We start from the raw sequence: 17,501 nt of genomic DNA on the forward strand, positions 1-17,501 counted from the left end.
TGGAGAAAGGACTGCAAGCTAGCGACATTCTGAGACTAGTCAGAAGAAGCCTTTGAAATAAAGTACTTCTCATTGTAGCACTGTTTACTGCAGTCTACTTTCTCCTTTGAATACTGGGACTGAAATTAAATGACAAAACAGGAGAAAAGTAACAACTTCAAAGTACCCCATGTCTTAAAAAACTAGATAAAACTCATCTAGATTCTTTTTGAAGCTTTATTGCTTAGTTTCTTTACCCTATACATAAAATATACACCCAGGAAAATCAAATTTGTTTGCACCATTTAGAAATGTTACCTCTGTTTTATAAGAGAACCTTAAATATGTCATCCCTTAAAGTTAACGTCTATCCATGAAAGGACATCTATAGTTTAGCCATTTATAATGTTGATACAGAAAAACCAAAGTGCAAGTTAATATATTTAAAGATTTCTTGCCAGTATAATTGTATATAACTCTGGCCTAATTTTTTGCATCCTTTTATTAAGTTCAGTATTTATCATGATTAAACTTTATTGTTCAACAATTCTTAATATAGGAAGATTTCCTCCATGCTGTGAAGTCAGTTAAATAATTGATATATTATATACACAGCTTCATTATCAGACCAAAATACTACACCCCACAAGATTTCAATTATAGAGGAAAATGCTATTTTATATAGAGCTGTAAATTATTAACTTTGATCTGAATTTCACACATCTTAAGTTTTAGCATGTTTGGATCTGGGATTTTTGAGTCAGTGCATTAAGATGATAGGACCAATATAATTCCACTTCAGGTCTTGCCTCCCCCAACTAGTTACTATGAGATCTTTGAATATCAGGTGGACAAGGGCATATGACAGAAAGAAGGAAGATATTTCCCTAGTGCCAGCTCAACATGCAGTATAATCCTGAATTATATATTAAACATATATAGAGTCATAGAATCATAGAAAAGTAGGGTTGGAAGCAACTTTAGGAGGTCATCTAGTCCAACCCCCTGCTCAAAGTAGGAACATCCCAAACTAGATCATCCCAGCCAAGGTCTTGTCGAGCTGAGCCTTAAAAACCTCCAAGGACAGAGCTTCCACCACCTCTCTAGGTAATCTATTCCAGTGCTTCACTACCCTCCTAGTGAGAGAGTTTTTCCTGATATCCAACCTAAACTTCCCTTGCTGCAACTTGAGACCATTGTTTCTTGTTCTGTCATCTGTCACCACTGAGAACAGTCCAGCTCCATCCTCTTTGGAATGACCCTTTAGGTAGTTAAAGGCTGTTATCAAATTCCCTCACAGTTTTCTCTTCTCCAAACTCAGTAAGCCCAGTTACCTGAGCCTCTTCTCTTAAGTCATGTGCCGCAAGCCCTGAACCATTTTTGTTGCCCTCTGCTGGACTCTCTCCAAAGTCCACATCCTTTCTATAGTAGAGGGCCCAGAGCTAAACGCAGTACTCCAGATGTGGCCTCACCAGTGCAGAATAGAGTGGAATACTGTAATCACTTCCCTCAACCTGCTGGCAGAGCTCCTACTAATGCAGCCCAGTATGCTGTTAGCCTTCTTGGCAACAAGGGCACACTGCTGATTCATATCAATCTTATTGTCCACTGTCACCACCAAGTCCTGTTCTGCAGAGTTGCTGCTTAGCCAGCCAGCCCCCAGGCTGTAGCAGTGCATGGCATTCTTCTGTGTTAAGTGCAGGACTTTGCATTTGTCCTTACTGAACCTCGTAAGATTTCTCTTGGCTCAATCCTCCAGTTTGTCTTGTCATTCACTTCTACACCCCCCCAGCGATACTTCCCTGATTGTGAGCAGTAGGTCAAGAAGAGCAAGGCTCCTAGTTGGACTCTCCAACACTTGCACCAAGAAGTTGTCTCCAATCCTTTCCAAAAATTTCTGGGATTGCCTGTGCATTGCTGTATTGCCCCCCACCAGCAGATGTCAGGGTGATTGAAGTTCCCCCATGAGAACCAGGGCCCATGGTCTGGAAACTTCCACTAGTTGTCTGAAGACAGCCTCAACTACCACATCCTCCTAGTCTAGTGATCTGTAGCAAACACCAACCATGACATCCCCCTTGTTGCTGTCCGCTCTAACCCTAACCCAGAGACTTTCAACAGGCCTATCTCCAGTTTCATACTGAAGCTCTGAGCTATCATACAACTCTTTTACATGCAATGCAACTCCTCCTTCTCTTCTCCCCTGCCTGTCCTTCCTGAACAGTTTGTATTTTATTATACCTATATATTCAAAATAGAAGTGAACCCTCTCCTGTTGGGTTTTATTCACATCAGTGAAAGAAAGGCCCGTATTTATTAACTTGCCCCCGTTTCAAAAGCTTGGCTAAAAGCAAACATGCATTAAGACAATAAAAAAAAATCCACACCTGACAACTTTAAATATTTTGTTATTGTATGCTAATAATAGCCATCATTAATACATTTTAATTAAAGTGTTAACATATATACTTACCTAGTGTCATACCACTCCATTCTTAACAGCAAGACTACACTTAAAAAAATACAGATTTGCCTTGAAACATAAACAGTAAGGAGGGCAATGACACAACTACAATTATCATGAAAAGCAGTATGATTAATGTATCAAAACACATGACAGGTGGCCACCAAGTTGATTATGAAAAGCTGCCTTTCTAAAATGTTGCAATATTAATTAGTTTGCCTTGCCTTCTGTAAGAAATTAATGGAGGGAATTGCAATTCAATTTAATGGGATGGCAGTGAACCTCAGAAACGTGACTACTGTTCTAATGTATCTTTCTGAAATGTTTTGATGCGAGCCCTTGTTCAAAGCAGAGTTATGAATTATACTTTTGAAATGGATATGCAGAAATAATGGGTTGTTCTTCCACATGGGTTCAACTACAACATTTCAAATATACCATCATGCCTAGGACACAAAGAGGACATGGAGCTACATGCATTTAGCTACATCCTATAGTAAAGATGCAGCTAACAGATTGTGATGAGGGCATGAGATTAATTTGTAATGTACCTTTTACTAAAGCAACCCCCCTTACTATTCCATGCATTACTGGACATCATAGAGGAGCATGAAACCTGGACACCCCTGATCCCAAACCTTTTTGTCCACTCCCTTTCAGGCACATCGTTCCCCCAGCAGAATGACTTAGCAGGAATAATTCCCCCCATGCATGAAATTGCCATTTTACTAGTTCTTACATAGGGCATGCCAACCTCTTCAGCAGAAGCAGTCTCCCTATGGCCCAAACCACACCAAATGGATCTAGACCATGCTAGGACAAGAAATGTAAAATCTGCCAATACATCTCCACTACTCCCACAATAATTATACCCACAATAAAACCATCACCATTCCTGGTTCTTACACCTGCACCCCCAGATATGTAATACATCTCCAATGCACTAAATGCCTTGATGGAAAATATGTAGGAGAAACCATACAACAACTGCATACCAGAATGGATGCACACTGCAAATCTATCAAAGACAAAAATACCCGATTACCTGTGGGTGCACACTTCTTACAAGACAACCACTCTCTCTCCAATCTCGCAGCCCTAATCCTCAAAGGGAATTTACAAAATGCCTTTCATGGATCAGCCTACAAACTTCACTTCATAAATCTTCTGGATACAAAAAAAATCATGAACTAAATACACTATGTTGGATTTATGGTACATTATAACCTACTTGCCATCCAATAACCCCAGGTAACCTGTCTACATTTTACCAGCTACATTCTATCACCAGGTCAACATTCCCCCTTCCCCCCCCCAACCTACCTGTCTCACACCTATTGTCTCCCATGGCCTCTGATCCTCACTGCCATGCATTTGCATTTTCACCAACCTGCATTTTGCATATTGGCTTCTATTCCACCATGGAGAACACAAAACGCCATCAGACTCTCCCTATGCCTGAAGTCAGATGCTCAGAAGCTTGCAGAGAACATTTTTTTCTAACTATTTAGTTGGTCTAGTAAAAGATATCACATTTACCCAAAGAACCTTGTCTGCCTATGAGTAGGGGAAAGTACTTTACTTTCACATACATGGCTATATAAAGGCCAGCACAAATTTTAACCTAAAAACAAACACTCTAATATAATACAGTGATATTCTATTAAATCATGGTACATACATAACAGCATGCTTAGAGAGGCTTTAATCTGTATGATTGTTAGATGGGCCCTTCGTAACTCCTTCAAGTCATCCCAAATGCACGCCAATAGAACATTTGGTAGCACTTCACTCCAACACACCTAAGACAAGTGCAATGAACATTACAGACATGCTATTTTAGGAAGTTTTAACACCTTTCCAAATAACCTAGCATTTCTAAAAAGTCAGGTTCCTTGAGCTTCAGAGGAAGAGGCATGCCATAAATAACATTCTGATGCTTCTGAAAAATGACAAAAACAGCTTTTCTGTAGATAAAAGTGACATTAGTTGAAAGTTCAATATTTTGTGTTCTGCCAACACTAGGGGCAAGTGTTGTTCATCTCACTAGAAATCCAGGAATCTCTCTCCAAGAATATAAAGCTTTCATTTCAAGCCCTGAAGGACTGAGAAATATCAAACTTTAAACCTGTCACTAGTGCAGCACTAAACATTGCCCATTTGTATCTCAGACCTGTATAATTCTGAGCCTCAGGTGGGAATGAGGCAATTGTTTCCATTTCTGAGAGGCAAGAAAGAGCATTTCTGTGGGAGGTCAATTTTTAAAAACTGGTCTGTTCTTGAGGCAACGTGGGTTTGAAATTAAAGTGCAACTGAGATCAAACTGAAGCTACTTCCCATTTCTCAACACTATACCACTGAAAAGGACAACACCCTCTCCCTTACCAGTGCTCCCAATCTTGTCCATCCTCTTGGCAGCTTATCAGGCCATCACCTCCATACTTTCTTCCTCACATACCCTCATGGGCATCCACCCACAACTGATAGGGAGTGCTCTGGATCCTTTAAAGCTTCCTTGAAAGCTTGTCAGAGAGGAGTTGAAAGTACAGACGTACAGTGAGCACCTCCTATACATACCTAGTATCTCAGGGTCTGCAACAGCAAGGGCCTGGCCCCTAAGGCATGTCTACTTTAGGTGTTGACATAATAATAATCATCAGGTCTAATGGGTGGTCATATTTGTTAAGTACCATATGCATTTACAAAGCTTGCCTATAAACAACATAAGGGTAATGTCAGGGAATAGTTTCAATAGTCATAGAAGGTACTTGTAATAACACTAGGTAAGCCTTTGTACAGCACATTGATTTTTCAGTATAGACTGGGTTTCTGCAGGAGAAAATATGCAAACATTTGGTACAAAATAAAGGTAACAAACAATCAGAAACAAGGTAACAGAGTTCTTCTGACTATAACAAATATTTTGAAAATGTATTCTTCAAATTCAGGTCTGTGGTTTAGTTGTTATCCAGTCCTATGCTTGGTTTATTTCATGCAGTTCTCCACCAATATTAATTTCCATCCCACCAAGATGATAAAACATAGCTCTGAAAATAAGACAGTTAATGAAATGCATGAATACATAACTTCTTTACGTCAGGATGTGACTGTACACAAATTACATTGCAGTCATCTCATAAAAGAGCATTTTGTTTACAATATCTTGCCATGATTTTTCCACCATATAAATTTATAAGATAGAAGAAAACATAAGGGTTTTGACTCTGCAAATACTTTTGCACTTTAAGCTTCCTTCCTTTCCTGCTTCCTTATACATACAAACACTCCTACCAAAATCAACAGGACAGAAATCTTTCAAGATGAGTCTTGAAAATGTATTTATGCAAAATTATTCAGAATACAGGATTTTGTCCAGTTTGAGGTAAACTTGAAGATGAGCTAAAATACTAAGATGATCTTGATAAAATACGCACTTTGACTTGAAACCTGGTGTAGTACAAGTAAAGTTTTCAAGGACATTTTGTATCAGAATAACCTGAAGTTCTATATATTCAAAAATTATATTAATTTACAGAACAATTTCCTTACATCCATTCCTTGCCTAATTTAAAAGCAATCAGGCAAAATCATTCAACTAGACTCTGGAGGAGTAGTTTTGCCAGTGGTTGGAAGAGGATAATCAATATCTTCGCCATTCTTACATTTTGGGCTTATACAGCTGAACTCAGTCAAGTGCGTAGCAAACCTCCCAATGGAAGAAGGATCAAGGCTTCAGTTTCTATGGTATGATAAAACTGATGGATGTGCCTTAAAATGCCTCATATTAAAAAAATTAAACATTTAGCTGCTTTTCCAAATCTTAACCAAGTCACTGGTGTGGAGATTAAGCTTAAAATCTCATGAATTTAGGTCACGGAAAGATATTTGCAGTATTTGTAATTCCAAATAGAGTGAGAAGTAAGAGTGTAAACCATCTCAGAATTGGGGCGTACCCACTTCTGGAGGAAAAAACAGGGATAAATTGCTCTTTGTCCTAGTGTCTGGAACAAGGACCACTGAGTGCAATGGGTCAACAATCCTGCCTGAGGGCTACTAGCTGTATACAACTCTGTGTGCATGAAGGAAAACTGGTTGAAATGCTAAGCAAAAGTATAATTCTTATTTTGTCTGAATCATGGCGGATATGTAATAGAGAGGCATGAGTGAGATGGGCCCATTGTGACTCCTGCAAGTCATCCCAAATGCATGCCAACAGCAAACTTGGTAGTACCTCACTCCAACACACCTTAAATCTGGGGTACTCAACCCTGGCCCTTGGGCCATATCCACCCCTGACATCTTGTCAGCCAGCCAACAAGATTCCCCACTGGTCCATGGGGGATCCCGTGGGCTATAGCCATGCGCACTAGATTTGGTGCACAGAGTAGCACAGGGCCTGATCCAGGTATGTGGGGCTGAGTGGAGGCAGTATGGGAGCCTGATCCCACAGGCAAGGCCAGGAGGAGCTGATGCCAGCACATAGAGTCCAGAAAAGGTAACACAGGGGGTCCCCAGCCCCCAATCCTGGCACATAGGCCTGGGTGGAGGTGGTACAGAGCCCTGGAGTTAAATCCCTATATACAGGCCAGGCAGCGATAATGCAGGGCTCCAGAGCACAGTCCCTGCATGTGAGGCCAGGTGGAAGTAGTATGAGATCCCAGAGCCCAACCCCCACAAACAGGGTCAGGCAGAAGCAACACAGTACCCCACCGTACCCCAACACAAGCAGCATGGGGTCCCAGAGCCCCAATCCCCACATGCAGAGCTGGGCAGAGACAGCATGAAGTCCTGGGGCCCTAATCCTGGCATGTGGGACTGGGTGAGGGCAGCACGGTCCAGATCCAGGCAGGTGGGCCTGATCCTGTGCCACTCCTTTGGTCTGGGCGGCCAAAAGGTTAAGCATCCACTACCTTAGACATCTGCCAGGAACATAATAGACACACTGTGAGAGAGGCTTAAACACCCCTCCATGTTACTGTAACTTTGCTAAAAAGTCAGATTCTTTGAGGTTCAAAGGAAGAAGCATGCCATAAATAACACGCTGACAGTTTCGAAAAATGGCTCCTCTGTGAAGCCTCGGCAAGGACGTACGTTTAGGTCAGTTTCCCTGAACTGTGGCTTGCCTTTTATGATGAACTTTTTAAAGGCTGCAAGCAAAAGACAGCCACGGTGAAACTTGCACCCACACAGGACTAACCCCATGTTAAATCTTAACAACTCTTTGAAGATGTGGTGCTCTGTGGCTTCTGGACCATTTTTGCCAAGAGGCTGCTCCCACAAACAAAGCATGCGAGCGGTCTGATTGATGTCAGTGGGAATAAGGATTCTTCATACTGACCTTCTACTAAAATGAAGGGACGAATTATTTTTCTTTTAACTTGGTTTGCTTTTTATGTGTTTTTATCTTGCCTCCACTGCATATTTGTTTATTCAGTTGCCTTGCTTTTTGTTCACGCTCCAGAATTTCTTTGGGGAACAGGCTCTTCTCATCAAATACTGCTTTCAATGCTACACGACAGGAATGAAACACACAGCAAAATCAGTCAAATATTTAGTATGAAACACTGTTAAAAACAACAAGCTGTTAGAAGAGGAAGAAAATTAACCACAGTAAAAGGCAGTAATATTGACTTTTTGCTTCAAGATCTGCTAAGAGAAATTTGCTTTCCTGGTAATTAGTTTATGCTTCTGACTTCCCTCTTGGTTTCATCTGTTCATTAATAATGTAGGCCCATATCCTACAATAACCATCTGTCCTGTGGCTACATGGTCTGCTTGTAACAGAGCTCAATCCAGGATCGGGAGCTCGAAATTCCACTCTCTCTCTCTGAAGATATGTGGCCAGTATTGGAAAGAAAAAGAGACTGTTTTAATTTTATAAATGTGTTGTTTTAATTTATTTTAATCTCTTTGCCACTGTTAAGGGAGCATAAAAAGCTAAATCAAATTACCCTGTGTTGAAACAAGAGAATTAAAACTGCTGGTTGATTGCCTGCATGGCTGAGCAAGTGTATCCTGCAGTCTTGTATTTGTGCCCATAGCAGCCTGATCTTCAGGGATCACTAAAAACTCAGATTAAAGGCCATGTTCTGCCCCCTCATGGGAAAGTCACATGCACTTCAATTTCACCCCAGCTGACATGTGGGACTTCAGGCAACGATCACTGAGCCATTTCCCTAAGGCCTGAAAACTTCTCTTCTGTGTAGCAGAGGCACTATGTCTGTAGAAGAAAGGAGGCGAAAACACGGGTTCATTTTATTAGCTATCTATACCTTCACCGGTTGCTATCCAGGCAGCCAGGCACAGCACGCGGACCAGAGTGATTGTGGACATGGCTTCCTCCCTATATGTTTAAAGGTTGCCTTTAGCAACCTTTGTATCAGCTGCATAGAGACCGAGCACTCTTCCCAAATGACTGTTCACCAAAGAAACACAACCTCAGCTGCTGCAGAACAGCTGCACTGCTCATAGGTACGGAGGCAACAACCTGCATCCGTTTGTGAGGACTAGGAGGTAAGGAAGCACCTGACTCAAAAATTCAAGGCAGGATTTTCAAAGCTGCTAAATATCAGCCCCTCAAATATCATTACCTCAACTTGAGGATGCTTCTCTGCTGAGCTCTGTACTGCTGTGAGTAGACTGCTTACCAATACCTGGTAATCAAACTCATTCATTTAAAGCAGCTTGGATATCTCCAAGCTCTACCGCTATGACTGCAGTGCAGAATATCCCAGCAGTATTACATGCCCACTAACTTAAGCTGGACTCTTCACAGGCTCAGTGGTATGTCTGGGCACAGATCGAACAACCTTAACAAACTTCACTGTGACGGCTTTTGTGTTTGGTGTCAGGCACGTGCTGACAAATCTGCTAACATTTGCAGAAAATTCTCACTTTCTTATGACTGCCAGTGATGGTCCATAGCTATTAACTGACAAACTCGACTAACCTGAGGAAGTTTATATTAAAGATCCAAATTATTTTCCCAGAGCAGTGTTTAAAGGGATGCAGTTGCCAGTTTGTAATATAACTTAGATTTACTCTGCCACATTTTTTGAATTTCAGCACTAACTTCAATACACTCTGAACATACAACTCAAAACTTGTCATTAAATATCACACCACCCTCTTTATTTATCTTTGAATTTTATTTTGGGCAGTAGACCTTGTAAATACAGATGGGTAAAACCTGCTTCTTCTGTAGAAGTGTCATGAGTTGCAGTTTAATTATTAAGTATACTGGAATCATTCATATAAATGTAACTTTAGTATGCAATGACTCAATTGCTCATAGAGAACAATAGAGAGAGAATAGTCTGTAAAGAAAAAAAAAGCAGCTGACTAATAAGTGAAAGGTACCATGGCAGTTAATCCAACTCCAAGATATTTCATTTTAAAGATTGCCTTTTTAGTCATCACATGCCAGCATTTCACCTTACTGAATCAGCTGCCTGGGATCCAGTTCACACGGGTCTCTTCCCCTTATGTAATGCTTTCCATGTAGTTCACAGCTGATTCATCCTACCTGTTTCACCTGTCTCTGATGGTTTCTCACACTGGGCCACATATTACTGACATCTAAATCACTAGATAATATAGCTACCCTGTATCAATTAAATATCACAATGGCACAACAATGGCCCTAAAGGCTGGAATACCCTAGTTAAGAGTGATGTTTCTGACATGCAGTTTTCTGAAGAATGGGCAAAAGGGAGAAGCAGGAGAAGATCTTAAGGAGCCTTCAGGAGAAGTGTCACAGTGGGTAGAGATAAAATATGAGGTTTTAGACTGGGAGGTAGTCATGAAATAGAACTTGTCAAGCTGCCTCGCCAACCCAGATCTATTTTATTAGATAGTTTGCCGAGAATCCATTTTGTATTTGGTTTGTAATAATGCAGAAGGCACAATGTTATGGCCCGAGGGTGTTCAGTAATGAGCACTAATTGTTTTTCTAGCTTCTTTAGTACTTATCTTCCAAACATTTCCCTCTTTGTTTCATTGAATTTTTTTTTTCTGTTTTTATGACTGTTTCCACTATTGCCAGCCATCTGCACGTTCAAACCTGGGTCTGGTAAAAGCTGACAAAAAAATTGTCATGCTGCTGCTTCTTGGATGGGGTGATGCCAGAGATAGCGTTACTCATCACACTTGCCGCTTGCCTACACAGCCTTCTGCCCTAGCTGTCACCTTCTTGTCTGCCTGTGTTTCAGGGGGAAGAAACCAGCATGCCCCAAGAAAGCTTCTCTGAAAGCCAGTGAGACAGACTTCTCAGCATCCTACAAGAAGCATCCTACTTTATAGGAAGACAAACATATTAGCAGAAAATTTCTATTACTTCAAGCCTCCCTCTCTCTGGTAGGTTTTTCAAAATCCATTAAAAATAAGACTTGTGCTCTTCTTCATCACGAACAGATGCAGAGATGGATAATCACGCCATTGAATATTTGAGGCCTGATCCAAAACCCAAGTAAAGAAAACTTGTCCTTGACTCTGAATCCAGTGGGCTGTGGATCAGACCCTAACAAAATAAGAAGTTGTTCAAATAGGATTATATGTTCTGCTACTTCCGTTGAAACCCCAGATCAGCAACTAAGCAATAAATCTTGGAGTTCTCTATTGCCTTCATCTCATTTTAGCACAGATGGTAAAAGCTAGTGACCTTTATTTTTGCCTTTCTGTACTGAGAGTTCGAGTAATGAGAACATAATGAAGGTCTACTTACTTTCTGACAGGGTAGGAGGCATCACACTTTCAGAGCATCTCTCCTCTGTCTTTTCACCAAAGTATTTGTTAGGGTTTAGAACAAAGTCCGGCCTGTTCAGTTCAGCAACCTCCTCAAGTGTTCCAATATTTAATGACCTAAATGTGCCTTTAAAAATAGCAGGATTATTGAAAAACTGGAATTAATTCCACGTAACAGTTCAATTGCATTTCCCAATTAAGTTAGCTTTTTCTGATCTAAGTTTCATACTTCTCTAGTTAAAGGGCAAACTTTAATGCTCACAGACAAGAAATGTTCAGCAACTTCTACAAACAGCTGTATGGGATTAATCTTACTTTTTTATGTAAAGCTGGAGAAAGCTAACAAATTTTCCATTCTTCCCTGAGGATTTATATACAATTTCCACTTGGAAGTGAATTTTTTTTACAAGCATGTTTCCAAGCTTTTCGATTCTTTATCTACTACAAATAGAAGACTTCATAAAAAATAAAGTTAAAAACCTTTTCTCTTAAAAGGTTCAAATAAAAGCAAAGGAAATGGGCCAGGTTTCTGAAGGTAATTCATGGTGCAGTTTTATGAGTTTATTGGTTTTAACAGCAAAAGCAAGGGGGAGTTCATATTACAAATTTTAATGCTCAGCTTCCTTAGTAGTTCTCAGACAAAACAATTGCACCCCAACCTTCACACATTCTGAGCTATATTTGAAAATTAATTGCACCTGCAAAAAATGTGGGTGTACTGACTCACTAACCAGATGGCCCACAAAGTGCTTAACATTGCAAACTGGACATGCATGTCTCCTCTATGCCAATGCCTGCAGGTAATAATATGGGTTTTGCATTCATGGTAGCCATGCATAGTTTTTTTTTAAACAATCACTTCCCACACACTTGAAAGTATGATGATTTGTAAAAACAAACAGGAGAAAGAAATGGAAAGAGAAAGACCCCTCCTGAAGGGAATAAGGCTTCATTGCCTTTCAACTATAAGATATGGCAGTGGGACCTTTCAACAGTGGACTGTGTTTCTGTGTTGTTATATCCATTATAAAGTGGTCCAAGAAAAAGATTAGATAAGTTTCTAATAAAATAACTTCCAACTACTTCCAACTTAATAGAGTACTTAATCCAGTACTTAATCCAGTACTTCCAACTTAATAGAGATAACTTTTACCAGGAAAGCTCTTATTTCTTTTTGGTTCTGATCAGGCTTGCCCACCAGGGAAAAGCAGTAAAATTCAGTACTTACAAAAAAGTAGCATAACTATTAAGATTATGTGAAAAGAGTTGCTTACCAGTTGAGTTTCCCATGTTCTTCACATTAAAAAGCTTGTGTTTCTTTCCTTTCTGTATATTGATTTCTTTGTATTTTTTACCCAATATTGTATTTTCCCATGGGCTGGTCCTAGAAGGATAGAAGTGATTTTTTGTACAAAATTAAATGCAAAAAACAAGTGACAGGAATCTATTGCATCTCTTCCTACAGTCTCTATTGTTGCCTTTGGCCTGCCAAATTGCCATGCATTCAGAGGGTCACACCTTTAAGACATGCCCATTGACTGCAATATGATAAAGTGACAGAGTATACAGAACATGTACAAGGTCTGCAAGGCTTTTGTTTCAGCAAGCATATGTTACAAGGCCATTTGAAGCCACATACTGCCTGATCTGAATGGCTTCAGTGCGCTTTGGATAAGTCCGAGGGTCATTTTGCAAATCACATGTAAGATGGCTCATTCGTTGCTCAGGTATGAGCTGGATGTTTAGCAACAAATCCCCTTTTCTGTAGTCAGTGAACCAAGAGTTCCCTTTCACTTAGAGAAGTGGATTCATCAAGAGTCCAGCACTTCCAACGTAATAGAGATCTATCCCTTTAACTTCTGATTAGAGTTGGATGAAGGAAACAATTTAGTTAGAAGTTTTCAAATTGTCAGCATTATTTTTCCATTATTCAGAACAATCCCCTCAAATTCTCCATGAATGGGTTAGGATCCCCAGGGCTGGGGAAGTTTGGAAACCTATGCTCCACAACAGTCTGCCAAGGACCTGGGCAAGCAGGTAGGTATTAAAACTTGGCAGAGTGCCAAAATCTGCCTGGCGGTTAGAGTTTCACGAGAAATTCAGCACAATCAAATCATTTCTGTCAAGTCTGATTTTTCCAATTCAACACCTGTCAATGAAGATGTTTTTGGTGGAATTTTTCAGACCAGCTCCACTTGTGATGACTATTCTCTTCATCTAGCCTCACTTTCAGCTTTGGAAGAAATATTCATTACACAGAACATAAATAATTCGTACCTAGTCCACAGCCTTGTAGCCTTTGTAAAAAGAGAATATGCTATAAAAGAGTTTCTCATATCACATGCCCCCTTCAGTGCTTTGGAATCATGTCAATACGTCCTAGTAATTATTAGTAAAAACTCTCACTTCTGACGCATCTGCCCTTGGCAGAAGATGCAATTGCTCATAAGACTACCTTCTAGGGCAGTTTTTTTCAAGACAACGCAAAAGCCAGTGCCCTTTTTCATATACTGGTGTCGGTATATTAGAGTTAGAAACAATTCCACCTATGTATCTTCAAGCACTTTAAAATAGCAGCTTTCCCAGAAGAGAAGTCTTCTAAACCACCTGTTCTGCTTCAGGGTGGAAGGGTGACCTGGCTGCTATCCAAACATCCATTTATAACAGTTGTGCATAGACTTGAAAATTACAATGCCTCCGAAAATGTGCAGAATCTGCACTCTTCCTCAGCCCAGGGTTTTTGCTGGGAAGGACAGTGGTCATGATTAAAGCAAGATACGTGTTCTCTGTTATACTGAAGTCACACAGTTTTGATGATTTACTTTCTCTGGAGCATTTTTTTCATTTCCTATAAGAGTATTATAAACGTACAGCTATTGGCTCCAATTCAGATTTCACTTCCAGCAAAGTAAAGGAAGAGCTATTGCACTGAATTCAATGGAAATGCTCCAAGATTAGAGTCAGATCCTCTATATTTGAAGATGACATTCATTATAATAAACACTCATCGCTTGTTCTTTACTCTTTCCGAGCATGCACTGTGTTCTACATAAAAAAATAACCCTATCTGCCACAAAAAATGCTTTTAATTTGAATCCATTTTGCTCATACTTTGTTCAAGGTATCTGGAATTGCATTCTAACAGGACATCATTAAAAACCTTTTTAATAATATAAATGTGTCATGGTCTCCTATTCAGGAAATTTAAAGCTAGGAAGTACTTGCATATAGCTGAATTTTGCTGCTTCCACACCTTAAGTAGTTCATGTTACAAAAGGTCATTAAAGATTTAAACATTTAGATGCATGTTGTACTTTCTCTCATCTTGGAGCACAGAGATACGCATAAATATTTCTTCATCCAGCATGAGTATAAGTATGCAGAAGGATATATAGTAAACTGCTATGTTATTATTGTTACCATTGGAAAAAAGTGTAGTCTAAAAATATATTACTAAGGCAGCACACGGTATACTAAGAAGTCTCTATGGCATAGTTCAAAATGCTTAGCAAACATATTCCATTCTAGGCGTTATTCAAAGGAGATGCAGTGAAGCCTAGCACAGAGCTCTGGACTCTCAGGAGACCTGAGTTCTATTCCTAGCTAAAGCACCTGCCTATTCTGTTTTATCCGGGCAAGTCAGTGCCTGGGTTTTCACACTTGTAAAAGGAGAAAAGGAAGGAAGGCATAATGCAAAGAGCTTTGGGGGAAAAAAATGGAAAGTTTCAACTTTATTAAAACTTCTGATTTCCTTTCAGGTCAACAGAGCAAACCATTCCAATCTAGGTGAATTTCGGAAATGATTTCTGGAACAGAAGTGTCCAAACAAGCCATTTCAGCAAGTCAGAAGAACTCCAATTTGGAATTTCTAGCACGTGAAACGTTTCAGCTTTTCTTCTTGATTTGGAATAAAACCAGACATTGCACAAATCACTACTGCGTGCCCGTGCACACCCACATTTTGCTAAATGACTTACATGCAAACTGATTCCTCTTCATCATGCAAGAAAAGTACAGCTGCCTCCACAGAACTGGGAAGAGACTCTTCCTCAAGAACAGAAGCCGTTTTTCCCGTTTCGACTTCATCCTTTTCCATTTGCCTCATGCTTTCTTCTTGTTTTCTCTCATCTTTGAGGAAAATAGGAGTATTTTCAATTCGCCAGTGCTCTTCCTAAAAACAGTGAACATGGAGGATTGAAAAATTATTCAAATATTTTTTGTTACATTTCTTCAGAAGTGGAAGTGGCCAGTACTGCCCACCCCTAGGCCACCCTGTCCCCCACCCCACTCACTCACGTCCTGCACCTTTCCTGCTTGGGCTCCAACTCAGGCTTGGGTGGTGTGGAAGAGCAGAGCAGCAACCAGAGGTTCGCTGATGCAGAAGGGATGCGTGTCACCTTCTTTTTTTGGCCACTGAAATACATGCTGTGTGGCCCAAAAAACACTGCTTTTTGACAGCAAGAAAAGGAGAAAAAGGAAGTGGTGTCTCTCCCCTGTGGCAATGACCCTCCAGCTGCTCCCCCTGCAGCATATAACACCACCACCACTCTGCCCTCCCTACTGCTGGGCTAGATCCATTGCAAAGAAGTTGCAGGGTGCCAGGGAAAAGAGATACAGGGGTGGCAGGGTGAGCCAGCCCCTAGCTCCGTTCCAGCATCCCTACCCTTAGCCGGCAACCAGACATTGTTACAGTACTGCATTTCTTACTGTTTTCTAGTAACACAAATACAAAAAAGAGTAGATGTCAATTGTTTCATATGAAAGTGCCCCCAAATATTAGTTTTTAAGACAGCTGTTAGTTTTCATAAGTTTCATGCAGAGTTAAGAATTCAGTTTTTCAAACAGAACCAATTATGTATTCGTTAGCACATGTCAGTAATTTCTAGTTGCTGCTAACAAAGTTAGGGTCTTATTGTACAAGGCACTACCCTTTTTGGGGGTGGGTGGAGAGACGTTTAACCATTTGATCTACTGACAATTTTTTTTAACAAAAAAAATCCATCTGAGAATGTGTTGCTCTACACCAAGAAATTCCCTAAAGGAAAAAATTATTATTTGATTATGTTTCTCAATGTTATAAATGGGAAAATCAAATTATTTCACTTGTGTGCGTCAAATTATGTCTCCCTAAAATGTCCATTTTCCATTTTGGTTTGGTATTAGAAATACCAGATTTTTTTCTTTTCACAAAACTATTTTTTTATTTTTTATTCTAATTTGGAACACAAAATAATTTTAAAAAGTCAAAGCTTTCTGCAAAAGAAAAATAAATCTACTTTTTAATGCAACTGTTCTACTAAAACTCTGAACAGATGCTTGGAACCTTTTAATGTTTTAGAGAGAGAAAGAATTCATGATTTAAAGCTGTCTGCATTTTATTATTAGATTGACTGTGATTTCTATAACACTCCAGCTATACTTCTTCACACACCTCATCATGATACAGCTGTGATTTACTGGGGTTGAGCAAGGCTTCAAGAGTGGAAGTGAAGAATTACAAAAAAAAAAAAGGAGCGACCCAACTCTCTACTCAAAACTTACCTGGAACTGAAACCATACTTGTATTTTTTGGTTCCACCTCATATTCCCCACCAAGAATTGAAGCAGAAGCACCAAAATCTAGGTAAATGAGTAATTTGCAATATTTCTGGTCTGTACAGAAAAGGCAAGAACAATTCAAAGAAAAAGCAAGCTCTTCAGCAGATTGCTCTGACAGTACAGAAGCTGCCCTAAAAGCCCAGAAATGAAGCAGTTCATTAAGAAATCTTCCTGGATATCAAGCAACCTACCCTAAGCGTAATTGTTGCTAAGAGGTATGAATACCTGCCCAAATATTCCAATTGTTGTACCAGAGAGATCACTAAGAGCAACGCTGCAGTCTGCAGAGGAAGTGAGGATGAGCAGACAACCATTTCGCTCGCAGGTCTCCAGGTAGGTAACACGGTCGTTGTGCGGCTGAAATGACCTGACCAGGAGAGGTGGCTCTGTTACCTTGCTCTCGCTGGGACTAAGACAGTAGTCCTGGTGAAAAAGAAATGTCAGTATTCTTATGTAGAGGTTTGGGGGCATATATATATTTTTAAAAAGCAGAATTATTAGACAGAACTATTGACATGCTGTGTGTGGCAGAGACAATTCCCTTGCAGAAGAAATAATGGAGTAAGTCAGCACAGGGTTTCCTTCCCATTGATTCTTTTGTGTGGGCTTTGAAGAAAAAGAGGGACATCTGATAGAAAGGCTTTTTATTAGGAGTATGGTCCAGGTTCCTCTCGAGTCAATCAAGATTCTTCAGACTTCAGTTTTATCCCACCTTTAT

The 17,501-nt window shown here is 40.0% G+C and overlaps 1 protein-coding gene and 1 pseudogene across 1 annotated transcript in view; both read right to left on the reverse strand.

The window, feature by feature from the left end:
• Window positions 1–3,109, reverse strand: part of LOC149863068 (serpin I2-like) — a 36,557-nt pseudogene extending 33,448 nt beyond the window's left edge.
• The window catches only part of WDR49 (WD repeat domain 49), a 75,883-nt gene continuing 58,665 nt past the window's right edge, over window positions 284–17,501 (reverse strand). The window contains exons 15-20 of the mRNA XM_090054449.1: window positions 17,009–17,206; window positions 15,163–15,356; window positions 12,460–12,569; window positions 11,166–11,312; window positions 7,782–7,951; window positions 284–5,490 (exon numbers count right to left, since the gene is read on the reverse strand). Of these exons, the coding sequence (XP_089910575.1) occupies window positions 7,806–7,951; window positions 11,166–11,312; window positions 12,460–12,569; window positions 15,163–15,356; window positions 17,009–17,206 (795 nt within the window). The 3' untranslated portion in view covers window positions 284–5,490; window positions 7,782–7,805. The remainder of the gene's footprint in view (window positions 5,491–7,781; window positions 7,952–11,165; window positions 11,313–12,459; window positions 12,570–15,162; window positions 15,357–17,008; window positions 17,207–17,501) is intronic.

The sequence above is a fragment of the Crocodylus siamensis genome, chromosome 6 (genome assembly GCF_052110815.1).
Source record: "Crocodylus siamensis isolate JL-2025a chromosome 6, ASM5211081v1, whole genome shotgun sequence".
Classification (NCBI taxonomy): domain Eukaryota; kingdom Metazoa; phylum Chordata; order Crocodylia; family Crocodylidae; genus Crocodylus; species Crocodylus siamensis.